Source organism: Colletotrichum truncatum (assembly GCF_014235925.2).
Source record: "Colletotrichum truncatum strain CMES1059 chromosome Unknown Contig_0001, whole genome shotgun sequence".
Lineage (NCBI taxonomy): Eukaryota > Fungi > Ascomycota > Sordariomycetes > Glomerellales > Glomerellaceae > Colletotrichum > Colletotrichum truncatum.
In genome coordinates, this window is record NW_027222398.1 from 7165176 (window position 1) to 7186245 (window position 21070).

At 50.9% G+C, this 21070-nt stretch overlaps 6 protein-coding genes across 6 annotated transcripts; 3 read left to right on the forward strand and 3 right to left on the reverse strand.

The window, feature by feature from the left end:
• Positions 1–7551: 7551 nt before the first annotated feature.
• Positions 7552–8377, reverse strand: CTRU02_201998 (calcineurin subunit b; the record flags this gene model as incomplete). The annotated part of the gene is made up of 5 exons (XM_036725357.1): positions 7552–7562; positions 7627–7961; positions 8028–8101; positions 8208–8260; positions 8326–8377. The coding sequence occupies 5 exons, from the start codon at positions 8375–8377 to the stop codon at positions 7552–7554; spliced, it is 525 nt and encodes a 174-aa protein (XP_036583035.1).
• A 1475-nt stretch (positions 8378–9852) lies between these two features.
• On the forward strand, positions 9853–11352 carry CTRU02_201999 (histone acetyltransferase complex component; the record flags this gene model as incomplete). The annotated part of the gene is made up of 1 exon (XM_070203962.1): positions 9853–11352. The coding sequence occupies one exon, from the start codon at positions 9853–9855 to the stop codon at positions 11350–11352; it is 1500 nt and encodes a 499-aa protein (XP_070062544.1).
• A 1724-nt stretch (positions 11353–13076) lies between these two features.
• On the forward strand, positions 13077–14237 carry CTRU02_202000 (o-sialoglycoprotein endopeptidase; the record flags this gene model as incomplete). The annotated part of the gene is made up of 1 exon (XM_036725360.1): positions 13077–14237. One exon carries the CDS (start codon positions 13077–13079, stop codon positions 14235–14237), a length of 1161 nt encoding a protein of 386 aa, XP_036583037.1.
• Positions 14238–14402: 165 nt separating this feature from the next.
• Positions 14403–15983, reverse strand: CTRU02_202001 (snf1 kinase complex beta-subunit; the record flags this gene model as incomplete). The annotated part of the gene is made up of 3 exons (XM_036725359.1): positions 14403–14447; positions 14501–15083; positions 15229–15983. 3 exons carry the CDS (start codon positions 15981–15983, stop codon positions 14403–14405), a joined length of 1383 nt encoding a protein of 460 aa, XP_036583038.1.
• Positions 15984–17177: 1194 nt separating this feature from the next.
• On the forward strand, positions 17178–17786 carry CTRU02_202002 (uncharacterized protein; the record flags this gene model as incomplete). Its single annotated transcript, XM_036725361.1, has 3 exons — positions 17178–17360; positions 17424–17438; positions 17493–17786. 3 exons carry the CDS (start codon positions 17178–17180, stop codon positions 17784–17786), a joined length of 492 nt encoding a protein of 163 aa, XP_036583039.1.
• Positions 17787–17979: 193 nt separating this feature from the next.
• On the reverse strand, positions 17980–19794 carry CTRU02_202003 (Serine/threonine-protein kinase BUR1; the record flags this gene model as incomplete). Its single annotated transcript, XM_036725362.1, has 4 exons — positions 17980–18859; positions 18912–19471; positions 19522–19603; positions 19655–19794. 4 exons carry the CDS (start codon positions 19792–19794, stop codon positions 17980–17982), a joined length of 1662 nt encoding a protein of 553 aa, XP_036583040.1.
• Positions 19795–21070: the final 1276 nt, after the last annotated feature.

Sequence of the window (21070 nt, forward strand, 5' to 3'; positions counted from 1 at the left end):
GCCCACCCCTGGGAGCATCCCAAAAAAAAAAAAAAAAAAAAAAAAAAAAGAAGAAAAAAACGACTTGAACCCCAGGTATATTGAGATACCTGTAAATGTACTGTGGATGGCGGCGCTTCGGTGGACGGCTTCTTTGAATTGTTCTCACGCCTTCGGCGGTCCTCTGCATCACTTTCTGTTCTTGTTCTTCCCCAATGTACATCTTGGCAATCGGACGGTTTGTGAAAAAGGAAGAGTTATCAAGACTATGCCACGTGGATCCGGAGTTCATCAGGGAGGCTAGCTGTTCATCATTCTCGCGTTCGAAAGGTGGGCAATTGGATATCAGGTATCCTTGTCAACATCATGAATGCGGCATTCATTCTGAATTTCCTGTTTCTTTTTCTTTTTCTGTTTCTTTCTCGTTTCTCCTTCTACTTCTTCTCGCCCTCGCGAAATCCCTGCCGACGCCATACAAAGCACTGGGTCAAGCTCGGGGTGGGCCGAATCGGATGTTACCTCCGGCAGATAGGATGAGCCTGAAGTAGGATAGAGGAACAAGGCAGGTGACAGGCTTGGCCTTTTTTTACTCCTTTTTTCTTTTCTTAGTAGTCCTTTTTTTTTTTCTTCCTCTCTGTTTGGGAAGGGGGTGGCAGGGGGTGTCGGAGGAAAGGGATATTGGCACCGGTCATAGATGGGCGTATCTGGTCGGGAAGAATGACGAGGAACGATGAATGGGTGGCAAAAAGAAAAACAGTGAGGCCGGATACTCGCAAACGAAGGGATGAGAACAAAGCAGAAGAAGATTTTTTGTATATGTCTCCTGTAGAAATCATGTATACCTACGGATGTGGTGGTAGATCAGGCCGGAATGCTCTCACGAGCTTTGCGTCGTCATTGCGCGCAACACACAAGGGTGGGAAGGGGTTTGCTGTTGGATCGTTTGTTCAGATATCTGGTTTAGCTGTTGATCTGATGGTGTGGGTGGAGTGGCTGTATCAAGCCCTCCTTCCACCATCACAATCTATGTACTGCTCCTATTGTCTTGGTTTTGTTACATTTATACTTGAAAAGAGATATTGCACAGAATCTGCAGGCAGGTACATCGATAATGTGAATGTACGCCATAAGAACCAGAAAAAGGAAGGAAAATAGGGGAGAAAGAAAGAAAGAAGAAAAAAATTAGTACCAAAAGGTCTACGTTCTAGGCTTAGCAAGTCTGCCCCCTCGACATGCGCGCTAAAGAAAGCCATCCATCACATCACGGCACCTCACCGTCGATCTTCCTGCCCTACGCTTATTTGATTACCTGCCTGGCCTTGGTAAGCTTTTATGCGGGTGATCAAGTGGCCATATATGCACTGTATATTGGGGGGGGGGGGGGGGGGGGGGGGGGGGGGGGGGGGGTGGCGGTCAAGTGAGGCAAAAGGGGTGGGAATCTTCGCAAGGGACCGAGATTGGGAGGAAAACTGCCCGAGGCGAGGGGAGATCAGCGGGACGAGAGAGAAAGAACAAAATAGGTTCGGTTCGTTCATGCCCAATCGGCCGCTGGGGCATGTATCGATTGAGGCGGTGTACATGTGTAAGGCGACTGGCCTCAAAAACGGCACATTCGAAAAAAGACGTTTTTCTGCGCCGATCTCCCGCCTTTGAGGGAGAGGGGGAGAAAAAAACAAGGCTAGTGACGCCAGATGTGGTGGCGGTCTAGATGTAGGTTGAAGTTATCAGTCACTTATGGGACATGGTGTTGAGCTACAGTGAGTGTACTAGAGACAGGGAGGGGATTTCTCCGCAGAATACTTGTCTTTTTTTGTGAGAGACGAGACTGAATAGGACAAGAGTATGAACAATAACAATGGCGATGGGTAGCAAGAGTGCTTTTGGGCCCTTGTAAAAAGAACGCCGGGTACTAAAAGTGTTCTGATACTTCCTGGCAATGTCTTAGCCCCCCTCTCCTGTCTCTACCCTGTCGGGCAGCAATCATTGCCCAACACCATGGCAAGTACCGGGAATTCAAGGTAATTGTATCCCAGTAAATCAGCTCTTGTGCTTTATCCATATCAGACGGAGATGGACTCAAACGAAGACAAAGAAGGATCCGTTAGCAGGTAACATGAGAAGGGAGTAGTCACTTGCAGGACTCCTGATGCAGGGTGTTTCTTTTGGATATTGGCTGCACTATGCATGCATGTATGTCCTGCGGATATGGCGTTTATAGGCGCAGCCCTTTTTTTTTTTTTCTCCCCCGGTTACTGCGGCTGGTGCTGCATTTGAGGCTGTTAGAGAACCACCGAGCTCGCCGTGAGAATGCAGTTCGTCTTGGGTTCCTCCGAAACGAGCAAATCAGAGAGTAGTCCTGTTTTATTCGTTCGCGTCTTCTGGTTGTATGTTTTGCCTTGTTGACCAGGGTCCTTGACAAATGATGGAGAAGGCCAAGGGGGGGTAGGGGGGTGGAGGAATCACGGTGCCGGCTACTACGTAGTATGACAATTGCAACAACCAAAACACAGTAACACAGACGGGCCACAGATGTGATGTGCTGTTGCGAAATGACAAGTGACTGGAACCTTGCATGAGGCTGGAAGCGGCGTGGAGGAGGCATGGACTTCATCGGATGTTGTCAGACAGGGTTGTGTCTCGAGAGATCATGGGGCCCGGCCTTGTGAGACTCTGGATAAAGTGGTGGGGTTTGACCAGGCTATACCGGTCTGGGCTGCGTTATTGCAATGCCTGTTTCAATATATCGAGGGGCTCGGATGGGAAACATGGTGATACATTAAACCCGAATGGCATTCACGGCTCGGTCTCTGCTTGTGCCGCCTCAAGGGAGAAGGGGAGAGCCCAGATTGGAGAATAAGAAACGTGCCTGCAAAGGCGAGGCTGGAGAGGCAAGGCAAGAGGCACAGTATAGGGTATGGCGCCTGTCTTGGTCCGCGCATGATCTGTCCTCCCGAATGTAGATCACCGGGGCTAGGTTTTTGCGAGTCCTTGTAGCAAACAATGTGGTTATTGAAACACGGCTGAATTACCCTGGCAGTCATGGAAACAGGGCCGTCGGCCAAGACAGGCACGGCATACTGCGAAGCATTACCTCTGTCAGGCGAGGATGCGAAATTGCCTCAAGGGTCATCAGGTTGGAGGGGCAATATGCATGCTGACCTTCCACCATATGTGACTCCGCTCTGGGCGTGCCGCCTTGCCCTCGAATATCCATTTTCCCCATGGCCGGCCGGCCAGCCACCCTACCCCTACTTGGTAGAGACAGTGTCTTGCCCAGCGAGCCCAGCACTCTGGAAAGGGGCGTGGGACCAAGCAACGGGAGGTGCAGATCTCTCGGGAATAGTCTAGTTCGTGTTCCTCAAGCGGGACACAAGTTCAGGTCCAGAGGGACCAGGTACAGGTTATGCTTGCTCCAGGGCTCCAGGTGGTGTTGCTAGGCCCCTTCAAGTAAAGCAGCGTAGCTTTCCACTCCTGCGGCCTCCTCTTTTTTTTTTTTCCGCCCTAGTTTATTTTCCAGTGTCATGGTTGTTGGGACAGGGTTGGAAACTTGTACGCATTTAGTTTTGTGTTGCTTTGTACATTTGGGTAATATGACCTGTCACTTTTCCCAGCTTGTCCAGTGTCTCCACCACACGCACTCTTCTGGGGATATGATGTGCGAGGGGGTGGAAAAGAGGTCCCTGTTGGTGTGAACAGACATGATCTGACCATCCATGTCTAGAGATACCATTGTGGAGTTTTCTAGGCTTGGCTTGGCTGTACTTGTACGAACACTACCGCTGGCATCCGTTTATCAACCCCGGGGCCATTCACGCCTGCCGAGGAAAGTGATGCCACGGCACCTTCGGGTGGACCCCGGAGGCAATCGGCCCCACTCGGGGCGGGCTTGCTAGACTTCATTTATCACCCTCTGTTTATTCCATCCTTGCCAGACTGGCTGAGGTTGATTGTGGCCTTGGTCTCTTGTGCTGTCCTGATTTGACTAATATATAACAGGATATGCACACCTCTAATGTCTGTAAATGTATAACTGGAAACACTGTGTGGCACTGGTTCCCGAGACATCCGCCCGCCCTTCCGCATTTTGGCATGCTCCAAGATGCACATGTGCATTGCAAACACTGCCATATCTTGCCTATAAAGCGGGCGACGTTGTCGTTGGTTGATCAAGGCAAGGGAACCTTACTCAGACATCGTGGTACCGGTGTCGTTGAAAATTGGACAGCCCGCCTGGGTCTACCAGGGCCATCGTAGTCAAGCGTAGCATCACAGCTTGTCTTGAAGGGAGCTACACTATCGAGGGTTGCTGGTAACACACACTTTTGAGGCTGGAAAGCCTACCTACAGAGGGCCAAGCGGCTGGGTTCAAGGGATTGGCGTCTCCCAGTCGTACGGAACCAGTAACCATCCCATTGGAAAACCCTAATTCAGCCACACAGACTTCGTGGTATGTTCCAATCAGGAAGCTGAATTGAGCGGCTAGAGTAACTCAAGGGGGCTAACACCTTACAATGATCTAAAAATGCCGAGCCAACGGGGCTCACTGGCGTTAAGTCAAGAGGCGTGATATCGACTTCAGCTGCAGGGAAGGGCCACCCTGGGCGCTTCCGACACTAAGGGAGAGAATTTCTTATCATTTTTGAGCCGTCCACTTACCATGGTGAGACCGGCCGTGATGGTCTGACGACACCTGGCAGGCTGTGAGTCTCCAGGTGCCACGGGAAAGTAGTGACGCCTACGTTCTCTCACGCAATTATGGGTTCGACTAAAAAGGGCATATTCAGCAGTGCAGGCTGACCTACACTTATTGGATACATTAATATGAAGTTTTGGGGATGATCAATGGGGGATTTTATCATCATTGGCAGTATACCACTTAAGAGTAATCATTCTTTTATCAACAGGCAATTGCTTACAGCCATGAGTGACCCAGCCGCATTATTCACCTGTAGGATACCAGGCTATTTCGAGGCGGCTTTTTTTTTTTTTTTTTTTTTTTTTTTGATTACCAGTGTCCACCTCAATCATCATCAATGGCTTTATTTTTCTTCATGCCGTACACCCTCATATAATGAGTCTAGGGTACGAAAACCGGTCAAACGGCTGAGACTTAGTGGCAGGTGCAAGCCTGGGTGGTAATCATTATTGAAGTACTGGCGAAACAAGTAGTCATAAAATTGGTTGATTATTCAAGAGAGCCTTCACGGCACCTATTAAACTTAGCAACATCCGACTCGATTTGCTCGGTAACCAAAGAAACACCCTTCAATGTCGGAAGGAAGAGGAAGGTTCATCTGGTGGCAGAGGATGACGATACCCTTTCACCGTTTACTATAGCAGCTTTGGCTCATCGCTGTTATCATTCACAAGTGACTATCTAATTTAAATTGACGTAGGGGAAAGGCATAAGTTTATGGGGTTACTGGAATGCATCGATGCATAACTCAAGTTGGTAAAAGAGAAAATACTTCCTTGACATTGTGTCCCAATAGGCTTTCCTTATATTGTTCTCGTACATAGATCGTCACAACCTCCAGGCTAATCTAATTGATACAGAATATAGAGTCAATATCCATAATATTTCGCTTTCTTTGATGGTTTTTTTGGTATTCCAGAAATACCCGCGCGGGAGTAGTAGGAGGTGTTCCTCTCAAGGTATGGAAAGTTATTTTAAATGGTCCAAAGCTGTAGAATAGGGGATTGAAGTGGATGAAGGAGATGCAACTCTTCCAGTTGTCCGTCATATGGGTGGTTAAGCTCGCATACGAACATGAGGCCTCGTAACTGGTAGCTGGCAGGTTGGGCGGCCACGGAGCCACTTCAACCCGACATTCCGACTATTGCTAGAGTTTTGTAACCAGTTTGTGTAAAAATGCAAACAGGGGATCGGATATTTTATGGAAAGAGAACACAGATAGTCTAAAACGGTTAAACACCATGTGTCAGTGATGCCAAGATAGAGGGACCCTCATGGCAGAAGTTTTCAGTCTCTTGACCCAATTCAAACAATGGTCTAGCGCAATTAACAAAGACAATATTATAGAGGCCAAGAGATATCATATTGAATTGTTACAAGTCCAAAAATCTAGCTCTCAAGGAGTGATTAATCGAAGTAGAGTATTTTGGGTTAGGCTTTGTGGTAACCACGACTTTCGATGACTTCAGCCACAACCTCATTAAGAGTGACGTGGCCGCCACCGCGACAACCGGTTCTCTGGATTTGAATATTAAATAGCACAAAAATTATGACGAGATAAATGCCGATAATAAATCACAAGGCGAGAAGTGGAGTGAAGGGGCATTCGCATTGATACAGAGTGAAGGTTCGCAGATGCCATGGAACCGATCAGCATGGGTATGTCTAGCTCGGGGAAAGATATGGAAAAAGAGCAAACTACTAGGCAAGAGGACCGCAGGCTGTTGGATTTTAAGGTCATCAATGTCTGCGTCATGAATATGTGCCCTGAGACCTGCGCGCACCTCTTCAAACTCTCGGACAGATTGCCACCCAGCAGAACTGACAGCCATAATAAATATTTCATATTTCAACCAATGAAGTATAATCTTTCTTCTCAATTCCCGGGAAGTACTGTCTTTCACAATCCCGTGGTGTCCCCATGAAATTTATGGAACGCTTGCAACAGCCATTGTACAACTCTCGGTAGGGAAGGGACATCAGTGACAAGCAAACAGGATCGGCTGAAATGTTCAACCAAGCGTAAATATCTGTACTTGTATATGATGATGTCTTTTAATGCTTCCTCTGCCTAGAGGTCGCACTCGAAAAGCAAGGTGGAATCGTTTGGTTCCGTAAAAGAGGATACCAAAATTGACCATTCAACTTCGGGGATCTTACTTCTAGCTTGAAAGCTAAGGAAGAAATGGAGCCTGTTAATGAATGTTACAGCTACATCCTCTTTTTTCAGATACGCTGTGTTAGGCCAAGTCGTGCATGTTATAAGAGGTGTTTCCAAAGTTGCGATTTTTAACATGGCAGGTCGCCTCTGCATTGGACAGCTAGCACAATCGCAGCCCGGGCTGTTCATCTCTGGTCGACGCCATTTCTCAGAGGTAGCGAGATACATCATTCATGAACTAGTGGGCAGCCTATAAGCCATGACGTGTAGCTTGAGTAGCAGCAGCCTTTGGCCCGGTCCAAACCTCACGGGCAGACTCAAGTCAGGGAGGGGCAGATGAAAGCAATGGCCGAAAAAATCTTGGCTGCGTGTCCTCTGATTAACCTATGGGAAATGCATGTTATAGTAGACCATATGCAGTACCCTGATCCCTTTTTCTTCTGGTTTTGTTTTTTCCCCACAGCCTTGGTTCCCAGCTGTCTCTCCCGCAGGGCGGCTCACAGACCAACGCAAGCGGATAACTGCCTCTAGTTGCAGGACCAATAGACCATATTCAGAGTGTGTGGGTAGCCTTGGGAATGGAGAAAGATTTCAATTCAGACCGATACAGCGACTGCGGTGCCGCCTTAAGGGGGAAATGGTGTATCTCTACTTATAAGAGTATTGCAATTCATATCTCATGATCTTGTTATGCGCGCCACCACCAAACTCTACTCTAGAATGTGTCTGCGTTAAAATGTCAGTCCTTGTCGTCCATAGAGAGATTGTAAGTCAAGCAGTCAGAGCTTACCCAAAGTCATGCTCATGCTCACGTCCGTGTTCTCCACCATCTTCGTAAATTCCTCGAAGCTGATCTTGCCATCCTTGTCCAGGTCCGCCTCCATGATAGTCTTGTCGACAATCTGTTGAAGTTGTTGATCCTTGAGGTTGCTTCCCACCATCATCTTGAGCACAATGAACAGCTCGCCGTTGCTGATATAGCCGTCGCGATCAATGTCGTACACCTTAAATGCAAAACGGAGCTTCTGTTCTTTGTTGCCCTTGCTCGAAAAGGCACTGAGACCTGACACGAATTCCTGAAAGTCAACATCACCGCCGCCGTCTTCGTCAAAGATAGCAATCATTCTGTGTGGATATCGTCTCAGTCACATGCCCATGGGATTGTACCTAGTTGAATCGTATGGCTCGTACCTTGTTGCTAGTGGGTTGGATGAGATTTGCGGGAGGCTGAGGAACTCATCACGCTCGATCGTGCCAGAATTATCCTGCAGAGAGAGTCGGTCAGCGACGGTGTCACTTGCGTCTTGGGTTGCCAATGCGCGCGCAGAGCAGGAGACAGGTAGGCCAAAAATAAAAGGAGCGAGAACATGCCTTATCAAGCTTCATGAAACGTTTCCTTAGACGGTCAACCTCTTCTCTGTCGACTGCCTACTTGTCAGTACGCCCAGACCTGTGCGACAAAGAAGTCGACTGCGGGGGAGGGGCTCACAGTTGGACCCCTGGACAATATTGTCCAACACCGCACTGGTAGTGTTGCCCATCCTGAATTACTCGGGCGATCGACCTTTACGCGAGGTTCAGTGTTGTGCGAGCCACTGGATGTATATAGGTGGTGTCGCTGGCGTCGTCGCAGGTGGGTTTTGTTCAGCCTGAGCTACACTGGTCCGCCGTGGAGTTCGTCGTGGGTGAGATGGAAGGTGGTAGGTTGAGAAGTGCAAGGCTAAGTGCAGATACGGTGCGGGAAGGCCAAGACAAAGTAAGGTAAGGCGGCTACGCTCTTGATTGGCTTCTAGACTGATTTTGGGCAGCTGGACCTGAACTCCACCGAGGATATGCTTATGCACAGACCATTTCTGGATCAAGTCACATTGGCATTCGTCTATGTACGGCGTTGACAGCCACTGATTGCTCAGATCTATCATGATTGCAGTTGCATTTCGAAAGTTAAATCATAGAGTGATTCAAGTGATGTATCCGCCCAGTAATAATAGTCTCAAGTGTGTCACATTCGATCCAGAAGCCTGTTCTTGCAGCACATGTGAGCAATTTTGGACATGAACTGCACGTGACATAGACTCATTCCCCTATTTTTCAGTCGCCTTTTGGCTGGCACCTTCCACGGTCCAGGGACGTCGGCGTGTCTGCTTTGCCCAGGTCCGATCCGGGTGTTGGCCCGAGCGTTGCATAGGTACCGACGCAGAGAATTTAGTACTGCACAGTACTTGACACGACTGAGCAAACTCTTGAAGGCAGCGGATTTTTCCTCTGGTTCCTTAGACCTGCCACTGCCAGCAACCCCGTCAACACCGCCGCTCTCAACCGCCAATCCCAAGCAAAGTTGCACCTGCCACTGCTTCAAAAATTTTCGCTCGATTTCAACGTCACCTCATCAAGCAGCGACAGTTCGACCATCAAAACAGACACCACAACCACGATTTTTATCCATTAAAAACCCAAAAATCACTGTCGCATGCCCCCATTTATGACTTGATCGAACTTTTTTGCGGATTTTCCGCTGGCTTTCCGCCTTCCACCCCCCACCCGCCACCATGTCTACCAGGAAAGTTCGAGTCAAGAAGCTGAGCGTAAAGACGCTGCTTCCAGTGCTCAGAGAAGATGATATCGACCCCAGCGAGTACGAATCTTTAACTACCGAGATTCAGATCGCGACCGGAGTCGAAGCCGCCGAGGAAACTGTGAGTCACTTCGATCCCATATCACAGCCTGATATCACGTGACCTGATCATGTGACATGCACACACACCCCGGCTCATCCAACTCCACTTACCGGCTATGACAGTGCCCCAACAGCATACTAACATGAATGCCGTAGGAATACCATCTTCAGTCCATTCTTAAAGAGGCAGGCACCAGCAATGACCAAGAAATTCCGGTCCCGCCGCCTCAGGAGAGTCAGATCAACTATGATCAGCTCTACCCTAGTCACTTTCAACAACCTACCTCGTATATACGTTTCTCACAAACCGTCGAAGAATGCATAGGTGTCTCTTATGACATGACAACTGAGGATGACGAATTCTTGAAGCAGTATAATTCTACCAAGAAAACCGTCGCTTCTCAGCTTTCCGAAGATGACTTTGAACGCATCATGGAAGTGTTCGAGGAAACTGCCTCAGAACAGACTCCTTTTGCTTCTGTGGACAACACCGTAGTTTCCTACGATGCAATGGTCCCTTCACTCAGCCAACTTGGCACTCAGAAATTGATGGGGCATGCCAAGCATGTATATGAGTATTGGAAGTCACGTCGGCAAACGACTGGCAACAAACCTCTTCACCCAACCGTCAAGTTCGAGACACATCAGGAGAGTGACGAGGCAGACCCCTATGTCTGCTTTAGACGCCGTGAGGCCAGGCAAACACGCAAAACAAGACAAAGAGATGTCCAGAGCGCCGAGAAACTCAAACGACTTCGCAAAGAGTTGGAGGATGGACGTCAACTCATCATCCACTCGTATGAGCGTGAGATGCTGAAACGTGAGGTCTTAAACTTGGATCGACTCATATTCGAGCAACGGGCGAAGCTTAAGGAGATGAAAGTCAAGCTTGGTATCAAGACCGAGGACGACGACCTCATCAACCAAAAGGTATGTCGAACCGCCCTTTCTCTCAATAACCGTTCCGAAACAGATGCTGACTGCATACAGCCTCAGAAGAAGAAGCCAGTTGAGGCACCTGCATTGCAGAGGCCGCCCGGCAACCATCTTCGTATCGCAGTGCGGCCAGACGGTCGTTCTATGGAGGCAGACCTCCTCCAACTATCAGATAAACTTGCAGAGAAGGAGAATGAGTTGCGTGCAGATGTTGAGAGTAAGGTTCACAACCACCGAAAGTGGAACCAAAACCATGTGGATCTCACCCGAGATCCCCTATCACCAGTCAAGGAGCAGGGCATGGAGATTAACTTCCGGCCCGCCAAGACTCAATATTTGATGACTCCTCCGGCGTCTACCTCATCTGAGTCTGACGCCATGGATGTTGATGACGAAGAAGTTGTTCCTGAAAGGAGTAACATGTCGATATTCCAGTTCAGGGCGGGAGGTAAAGAAAAACCGTCAAGCAGCCAACCAGCGTTCCGCCGCCGCATAGGACGGCTAAACCGTTTGTGGATAGACCGTCGGGGAATGACAACGCCACCAAGGATGGACGATGAGGAGTACTCCGACCGGTGGAAATATGACCAGGATGACGAGGACGAGACACCGGTGTACGAGGTTGACCCGTACGACACCCGGGCTTTAAAGTTCCGCGCAACAATTCCCTTGTCGCAATATGTGTACCCGAGGCGGCAAATGCCTCAAGAAGGTATGGTCAATGGCCAACTGCCCCCGCAAGCTGCAGGAGTTGCTGGTAATAGACCAGCACTGCCGCAACCGCAACCGCAACCGCAACCGCAACCGCAGCCGCAGCAGCAGCAGCAGCAGCCGCCGCAGCAGCCGCCATCACAGGCGCCTCCGGCACCACCGGCGGCTCAAGCTCAAGCAGCGACTTCGTGAGGTATGCTTCGGGCTTTTTTGCGCGCTCTCTCTCCTCATCTTCGGATGACGTGTTGTATACCCCAATGTGTTTGGTTTTTGATTTCTTCTTTGATATGTAAAGACGGCCTAGAGGCAGGACGGTCAGGTTGGCGTGGCGTTTTGGGCTGTGGTGGCTCCCATGTAAAGTATATGAATGTAAAGGAAGCATGGCGGCAAGGAGTTGTGTGGCAGGCGATGGTCTGCCCGAAGACCAAAATATTAAGAAAGGAAGATAGATTCCCAACCCAAATGAATAGAAGATCATTAATGACCTTCATGCCTGAAACCCTTATATGGTATACCTGCTCGAGGTGGCCTGGTTTGTATGAATTTGCGCCGGATGTTTGGAAAGGAGGATGTTGGATCAGTCTGCGCGGCTAACAGTGTGTACCGTAGGCTCAGAGTATCTGGTCGGCTAGCATGCTGCGTACACTTATTGGTACGGCGAAGAGAAGAATGTATTCATCGCTTGAGAACGTTGTCGGTGCTCTGGAATGTGTTAATCTTTTGTGCTGTTGAACGGACAGCCGGAGGTGAGGTGACTCGGGGAGTTTGCGCCGAGCGACAAAGCGACAAGCGTAATGATACTGTGCTGGGTGCCGGAAGCCTTGGTCGGCAACAGCGAATTTGAATTTATTCTCTTCTTGTAAGGCTGAGGGAAAGTGTCAAGGCAGGTGAGCCCTGTGATAATGTGTAGGGAGGAGAATAGCTGAGGCCATCTTGGTCTGCGTGATTGTCTGGCGTCAGCAGACTACCTTTGTCTCTCGCCCGATTCGGCAGATCAGTGCCCGCAGATCTTCCAGGCGAACAAAAGGTGCGGAAGCTGGGGGATTGGACAACAAGAAGCAGCAAAGCAAGAGGGGAAGAGAGGGGGAAAAAGACGCAGCAATGCCGAAAGAGGGGAAGGAGATTTTCTCAGCAATGCAGAAGAGGAGTATGGGAAACGAAGAAAGAATTGTGTAGTGAGAGAAGAGAGGAGTCCACTTGTCGAGGCTTGCTAGGTAGTGTGGGGATATTGCGTTGGACCTCAGCAACTTGTGTGAGCAATAAACGGCCACTACCCAGTTGTACTGTACCAGGTTTTTGGCTTTGGGGCGAACGGAAAGGTAGAAAAGCACGGAGCCTGGGAGCACCGAGCACCCCCTGTCCGTCCCATCTCTGGTCTCTTTCCAATCGGTGATTGTGTGTCGGACGGAATTTGGGATCCTGCCCGCAGAAACGGCTTTTGCCGCGAGGTCTTGAGAACCAAATGACCTGTGGTAAAGTAAGCAGGCCTCAGGTACAGTTGCGGCTGCTGCTGCTGTTGCTGGCTGGGGCTTATTCTCTGCGGCTGGGGTGTCACGGGCGCAGACAATGAAAGGGTCCGGTGCGGTGGGAAAGACGGTTGTGGCAGCGCTTCGGCAGGGGACTAAGGGGGGCTGAAGGACCCCGGCCCACATTTCCACCTTTTGCGAAGGACATCCCACCAGACGTTACCCCTCCTACGTCAACTTTTTTTGATGTCTCGGCCATTGGTCCCTGAAGCGACAAGCACGAAAAACGAACAAGACGAGCACGATACTCATACAAGCAGACTCTCCTCACTTGGCGCACTATTTTCTGGGGACTGCCATTGATATATTCCAGTTTGGGAGAGAACTAGCCACGGGTAGACGGCGAAGCAGGGGCACATATTGAGAACGAAAGCCATCGCTCCCTGTCCCATGACAGACAACCGACCCCCCAAGAGGACCCACGATCCCGACTTCACCTCTGACACAGCAACACCACTTCCTCAAGTAGCCTCGTCCCCCTCGAAGCTCACGACTGCAACAATGTCCAAGAAAAAGGGCCTCATCGCCCTCGGTTGCGAGGGCTCAGCCAATAAGCTCGGTATCGGTGTGATGCTCCACAACGGATCTGAGTCTACCATTTTGTCCAATATCCGACATACCTTCGTCTCACCTCCTGGACAGGGCTTCTTACCCAAGGACACGGCGAAGCATCACCGCTCCTTCTTTGTACAACTCGCGCGCCGCGCCTTACGAGAGGCCGGCGTCTCCGTCTCCGAGGTCGACTGCGTGTGCTTCACCAAAGGTCCCGGCATGGGTGCGCCGTTAACGAGCGTTGCCGTTGCGGCGCGCACACTATCGTTGCTGTGGGATAAGCCGCTTGTAGGAGTGAACCATTGCGTCGGTCACATTGAGATGGGGAGGACGATAACCGGCGCGCAGAATCCTGTTGTGTTGTACGTCAGCGGTGGAAATAGCCAGGTGATTGCGTATGCGGAGCAGCGATACCGAATTTTCGGCGAGACGCTGGATATTGCGGTGGGTAACTGCCTCGACCGCTTTGCACGCACCTTAGAGATTAGCAATGACCCTGCACCGGGATACAATATCGAACAGCTGGCGAAAAAGGGCACGCGGTTGCTGGAGCTGCCGTACGCAGTCAAGGGCATGGACTGTTCGTTCTCGGGCATCCTAGCCAGCGCGGATATTCTGGCAGGGCAGATGAAAGCGAGCCAGGCCAAAGGAGAGGAGACTTTCACACCTGCTGACCTCTGTTTCTCGCTGCAAGAGACGGTGTTTGCTATGCTGGTCGAGATTACAGAGCGGGCCATGGCGCATGTCGGGAGCAACCAGGTGCTGATCGTGGGCGGCGTTGGTTGCAACGAGAGACTCCAGGAGATGATGGGTGAGATGGCAAAGGAGAGAGGAGGTAGCGTATATGCGACGGACGAGAGGTTCTGTATTGACAATGGTATCATGATCGCACACGCTGGTCTTCTGGCCTATGAGACAGGTTTCAGGACACCACTCGAGGAAAGTTCATGCACGCAGCGTTTTAGGACAGATGAGGTGCACATCAAATGGAGAGACTGATTTGTTCGGTCAATGTGGCGAGTATGCCCTCTGTATTCATATCGTTCCTATGCCTATGTGGTCTTCCATGCTGGACCTTTACTATGTAAGGACGAAATCTTGGTACTTACGCCCTGCTTGAGGTCTCTCGCCGCAACAAACCCTGCACAAGGTCTTTGACCTTTGCTATTCGTCTGTTGTTGTGGGCTTGTAGATGATTGTAGTGACATACTGCGCCTCATGTCAGTCATGCCCGAGGGTTGACGCGTGGAATTCAAGCCTACCTTGTTCTTATAACGTGTCGTTGCTGAAACGGCCAAGATGTTGTTTTTGATGCTGCTGGTGGCCAGGTGGTTGAGGACAGTGTGGTTTGGCATGTTGAGTACACTATTGTCATCTTTCATAAGGACCGCAGCGTTTAAGATGGGCTTGCCCAGGAAACCTGGTAGACTAGGGGGCGTCGGCAACTTCTCAATAGCTGTCACCGCATACTGATAGGCTGGGGAGTCTTCAGGCTGGTCAAAGTCCACCAAATATTTGGGTATTTGGTGAAAATATTGACTAGGCGAGGGCACTGCCTTGCCCCTCGGTGGTTTTGGTTGTTCATCACCCTGCGATGCCGAGGCTTTAAGGGCACCCTGGTCATTGGCAACAGTGCCTGGAGCAGGGACGGGCCCAGGAGTCACAGGAGCTTTTGCGGGCAGGTCGTCAGCACTGACTTCTATGAAGTTAACGAGATTATTGCCAAAGTCCACCGTCGTTGGCAAATCGGGCGAGGTTTGCATGATTCCATCCACCAAGAATCTGACATGATGTGTTCCCGGAAGAATGTGTATCGTCGCCGCAAATACGCCAGGCTGTCCCTCGCTGTTTAGTAGAGTCAAGTTAGTGATATGTCTTAGTAGGATACCCCGAACAAGACCAGCCTAAACTCGCTGGTTTCGCAAACCATTCAAGATTCACAAGCACAGCTCAGGCAACTGAGAAATAGCCTGCCGAAAGTGAAACTTACACTGGATGTAATCTTTGTTTACGGTTCCACTGGAAGATGGTTCCTGTAACATAGATTTTACCTCCTCCTCTGCGCCACTCAAGACGTGTTGGCACCGTTGGCCGCGTCTTGTCGACGATCAATTCCTCGCCATCCTCTTCATCGACGGTGTTCGTACTCAGCGCCGATGACTTCCTTGTCATGCCATCCGAATCGAGGTTTTCTACGTCCGCGACGGCAACCTCGCCGGCGTCAGCCGGGGCGATGATAGGTGAGCCGGGGGTGTGTATCTCCTCCTCAATGGGGAGAGGAAGGCGGGGAGGGCGTGTGATATACGACATGTCGTTCACACTGTTATTGGAGACCAACGGTGGTTCAACCATGTGAGCGGAGTAATGCGACCTGAGAGAGGAGGATTCGGTCGGGGCGCTGGGAACGTCTACGGGTTTGCTGGGCTCATCGCGGATGATGTGCTTCGAATCCGGGGGTTTCGGTTGTGGAACAGAGGTACTCGAGCTCGACGAAGGAGAGCCGGTGGTGAAGTTGGAAATAGGGATGGACTGGAGGGGTTTGGGACCCTTGGTGATCGTGGAGCCCTGGGCTTGAGTGAGGGATGGTTCAGGCGGGGCTGCAACTCGCTCAGCGGACCGCGGCGGGATATTGTGTCTAGACTCTCTCTTGTGGTGGTGATGGTGGTGTTTGGGCGAGTCCTGCGACGCTGAAGCAGATGAGACAGGCGTGGCAGGCTTAGACGACGAGGAGGGGTTGTTGCCCATTTTGTTGTTGCTTCTCCCAAATTTGTTCGTCGGGTGGGACACGACAGCCTGGTCTGGGGTATGGTTCGGGGTACCCTACCTGGCCAGGCCGAGGTCTGGATCTGTACAGGTAAGCGGGCGGGCGACGTCCGGCGGAATACGGCAGACAGAATGCGGTACGGCGCGGGATTGCGGGTTGGGCTTTGGTACGGTGCAGTGAAAGCACGAGGTCAGCGCAGCCTAGATCAACACAGCGCAGCGATTCGGCGGTGGTTGAAGGTGGGAGGGTCCCAATCTTCCAGGTCAGGCAATTCTATTGCGACTGGCGTTTGTGCGATCCTGGTTAGGTAAGGCGCGACTGCAGAAAGGTACCTAATCGCGGGGTCATGAGATGACTATCGCATTCTCGGAGGGGTCGACGCAGCGGCGAAACCAAAAAGACTGGTTAATGGCGGCTGCGGTGTTGTGAGATGAAGCCAAGCATTGATCGCTAGGTGTGGTGACGATGTGCAGGAAGCGGCTCAGAATTGTTTTTTGAAGTTTGGACGAGAGGTCAGTTCAACAACGGGCGAGGTTGAGTGTGGAGGGGTGGCCAACCAACTGCCAGCGGTCAGGTTCTATTCTAACGCGAGTGCCAATCTTTGGGGAGGAAGGGGGTGGAAGGTCGATAAGCTCTACCTATCGGGTACTCGATGCCCCATACTTTTCTGCATGGCGAACGAAGTACTGATGGGCTTCATCTTAGCCGGCTGTGTTTGATGGTCCGTGCAGAAATACCAAATGAAGCGCTGCTTAGCCTGATTTAGTCAAGCCGAGTCGCCGACAGTGGTCCGTCTCAAACCAGCTTGGCAGACGCTGAAGGCTCCGGCTGGAGCGAATTGGCTTACTGAAGCTCTCATTCAGTGCCAGCCAGCGCTCGCGTGTGCACCTCCGGTCGCTGTATCAGCCCCAACTCAAGCAAGCTCATCAGGAAAGGCTCAGGTGTGAGGAATGTACAACCAGTCCGTCTCATTAGCCGGTCATCAAGCCAAACCATCCTCACGCTCATTTGCCATTTGATTTAGTCCACCTCCTTGCAACACTTTTCTTGACAACCCAGAAAACCTCGCTTCGATTGCCATGCGGTGAGAAGGCACAAAATCGACTTCTCATCCAAACGCAACCCGTCGTCCCTTACAAGCAAGCTGCGCACTTTTCCTCCCCATCGAACGCAAGATGGCAGTAATATCGTATACGTCCGGTGTGGTCGCCGTCGCCACATTTCCCTTGCGGATAGCCTGGAAGCCGGTAGCCCTGTTCATCAACTCTATGCTCTTAATGCTGTCACCCCTTATCCTGATGGCATCTTACATTATCGGATGGGGCCAAGCGATCATTGACTTCATAGCTAGCCTTCAGGTGAGCTGATATCCCTTGGAAAATGCCCCATTCACTGCACTACTGACACTTCGATCTACATAGCCTCTTTACACTTTTGTCAGTCTCCCCTATTCTAGCAATCTACCTGTTTCTTATTAACTCACTTTGTAGTTGGCTTGCGGTGCCTGTATCGGCATTATGGCTGGCATAACTTTGTCGTGTACATCCAATATAATCACCAGTGCTTTGGGCATGCACGACAAGGGTTACCACGCTATTGCTCCAATGTCTGCCCCCTCAACCCCCTCATCAGAGCGGCCGGGAACGGGCAAGACTGAGGATTCCTCATCGTACGAGACAGATTGGCAGCTGCTGAACAAGCCGCCCACAAAGCGACGTAGGAATAGGCCCGGTCTCTGGTCCCAAACCATTCATGAGGAAGACGATGATGACTCCGAAATTTGAATTTATATTTAGGCATTCTGTAGTACACCCTATAGCATAGTCAAGGAATCAGTACTTGGGAATCACATTAATGCCAGCCTTGTTCGAGAATATGCCTCCCACCCTCAAACGCCTGTTCCCATGTTTCGCCTGCCTTACCCGCCCTGCCTTCCGTTGTTACATTGTTTTCTTTCTCTTCGTACAGCCCGCCAAGCTATCTACGGTACATGTCCCGATCACGCTCCCGTTCTCTGATGGGGGACCGGCTGCGGCTTCGGGTTCGACGGTCCCAGTCACGGTCGTGCCATCGTTCATCTCTGCTATTGCGTCGACGGTCACGCGGAGGCCGGTCATCCCTGTGTCTTGCACCATCATCCCTGCCGTAGCTCGGAATGTATGTATCAACATCCGGCCCTCTCCCTCCTCGACTTCTAGGTCGTCTATCTCGATCTCTGTCACGGTAACCGTCACGGTCCATTGGACCGCCGTTGGCGTACTCAGGGGGTGGTGGTCTGGGCGGCAAACCACGTTCTCGCTGCCAAGCAGGCCGTCGCTCTTCACCGTTTCGGTGGGCCGGAGGAGCGTTGGGGTGGCGGTTTCCATTCACACCGTTGCGATTACTGTAGGCATCTGCATTGTTAAATCCAGCATTTGCCCCATGGGCGTCCGGCCCTATGCCTACTGTTCCGCCCTTGGGTGCTGGTGGAAGAGCGGCCTTGCGATCATGGAACTTGCGCCTATCCAATTCGTGGCTGTCCTCAAAGCTGGGGAGGTCGCCTGGATTGGCCGGCAATGGAGCCATCTTGAAGTAGGGATGGTTGAGGGCATCTGCAGCGTTGGTGCGAGTGCGCCAATCGAGTTTGAGCAGCTCTTTGAGAAGGGAAATGGCACCTGAACCGTATTCTCTGAACTTGGTGGAGATGCTGCCGGGTCGGGAACGTGGCGAAACTGCTTCAGCGCCAGGGAGAGTGTTGAATAAGGGCATGTTCTCAGGAGTAGGCGACCCCATCAGATCCCAGATGATTTCGAGTTGATGGCTGTCGCTGTCGCCAGCCAATATGGGCTTACCTATCAGCATCTCACCAAAGACACAGCTGAATCTATTTTAGCATTTGGACAGGTAGAATGAAAGCAGTTAGACCTTACCCAACGCCCCAGACATCGATTGCGGTTGTATACTTTTTTAAGTGAAGTAACAACTCTGGGGGTCTGTACCACCTAGTGACGACGAGGCCGGTATATTCTCTCTTTCCTTCGCCAGCGCCATGTCCTAACTTGGGTGTGGGCCCTTCGTAGTGACGGGCAAGACCGAAATCAGCAATCTGGAGGATGCCCTTATTGTTGATAAGAAGGTTGGCGGCTTTCATGTCTCGATGTAAGATGTGGTTGTCGTGCAGGTATCGCAATCCTTCCAGAAGCTGCAACAGGTAGCACTTGATCTGGGGCTCAGTAAAGTGAACGGATGGGTTGTCGAGGAGACCAGACAGGTCATGGTCCATATAGGGTGTGGCCATGTACATGATTGGCCTCTTGCGCTTGTCGCCTGTAACAATTCGGGTCAGGAATTGCTGGTGTCGAGACGAATGACTGAGCAGCGACTTACTGGCTCTTTGAGGATGCTCGACGGCCATGTCCACTAGCTGCAAGATATTCTTGTGTGACAACAGCTTGAGAAGCTTGATTTCTCGCAGTGCCGTAATAGGGAACTGTCGATCATTAGACAAGTGCGCTCAGTCTCGTATCGAAACAACCATACCCCATCCTTCTCGTGGTGCATAATGATCTTCTTGAGAGCGACTTGAGCGCCAGTCTTCTTCGATTTTGCGCGATGCACTTCACTAACAGCATGAGTTAGCACGGCAAAGGGGTGCTGTTCTGGGTGGACTTACCCAAATGTGCCCTCGCCAAGCTTGCCGAGAAGATCGTAATCGGTAATTCGCGAGCAGCCTACAAAGCTGGTCCTAGGCCTTTGATGCTGAATTGCAAAAGTGCGAGGCGAAGCACCGCTATCGGGCACGCTGGACTCCATACTGGACGATGCGCAACGCGACAATATGCGCTGCTCGCGTAAAGATATCTCTTAGCCGTCTAGACGGGAAAGGTAATTAGCTGAGGCGAGGAATCGATACGAATCGCATTGCTAGTTTTGACAGCCTGTCGACAACGTTGATTCACAGTTGTCAATGCTGCTGTTGTAATGTGGGCTCGGAGGAAGTAGCTGTCGTGGTTTGCTGTCTCCAGCCTACCAGCTTGGAGATGGACTGGCGCTTAGGCGGTGGAAATGGCAGAATCCTAATCAAGTTCCAGATTGGCGCGATACCAAGCTGGAACTTGAGATCGCGGAAAATCCTCGGTCTGCCTGGAGTGGGCCTCTTAGAGAGGCTCTCGAAGCGGGTACGTATCCTACCGTCCAGGTCTACAAGGGTATGTTCTATTATTTTTTTTCCCTCCCTCGCACTACTGCATAGTGGTGAAGGTTCGTGCGTCATCATCCGATCCTCAGGTTTCTGCAAGTAACTGTCGCATTTGGGTTGATTCCGAGATTCCCCATGCAGCAAGTCGACTTTTTCAGGCAAAACGAACTTGGCACGACATAAAATGTTGATTAAAATACGGGGTACTCACTTGATGCTTCGGACTAAGGTATTCAGCCAAACTTTGGTCAGCCGTACCCCTCGCCGTGTCTAGACCAGCCATGCCCCGGCTTTACTTATGGTCATGCTTCTTCTGTAGCCGTCCTCTTACTTAATTATTACCCCATCGTTGGCTCTGTCTGCCACCCGTTATCGGGGTCTGTCCCGTGGCATCTCCTCACTGCACACAACTCGCTTCAAGTTGTTGTAGCGAACCTCAACCATTTCCGTTTAGCAAGATAAGAAGTGTCTTACGAGTACGAGGGAGAACAATAATATGTGCCTGCATTCCCTTGTTCCTCCTTATCTGGCTACAATGAACAAAGCGGAAGCACAAAGCACGCATGAATCTAATGTCAGGTCTGGCCAACAACTGCCGTACACCATACGCCGCCACATGCTCTTCCATGTACAGAGTACCGTTCCTCACCCCGTACTTTCGTGCCTTCCATCCTGCAAATGACTTGTTTGACTCGCCATCGGTCTCCACTTCTGTGCTTTCATCATCGCTAACCGCTTGTCATGGCTCTTGCAATGGTCTCCATTTGACAAAATTTACAAAATTTTGCACAACCCCATGACTTGACCCGGCCGTTGCCGTACGTTCTCCATACAAAAGCTTCTGCCCCTCCATACCTTCCCCGTGCCCCTCAACTTATCTGTGGAGGTGCC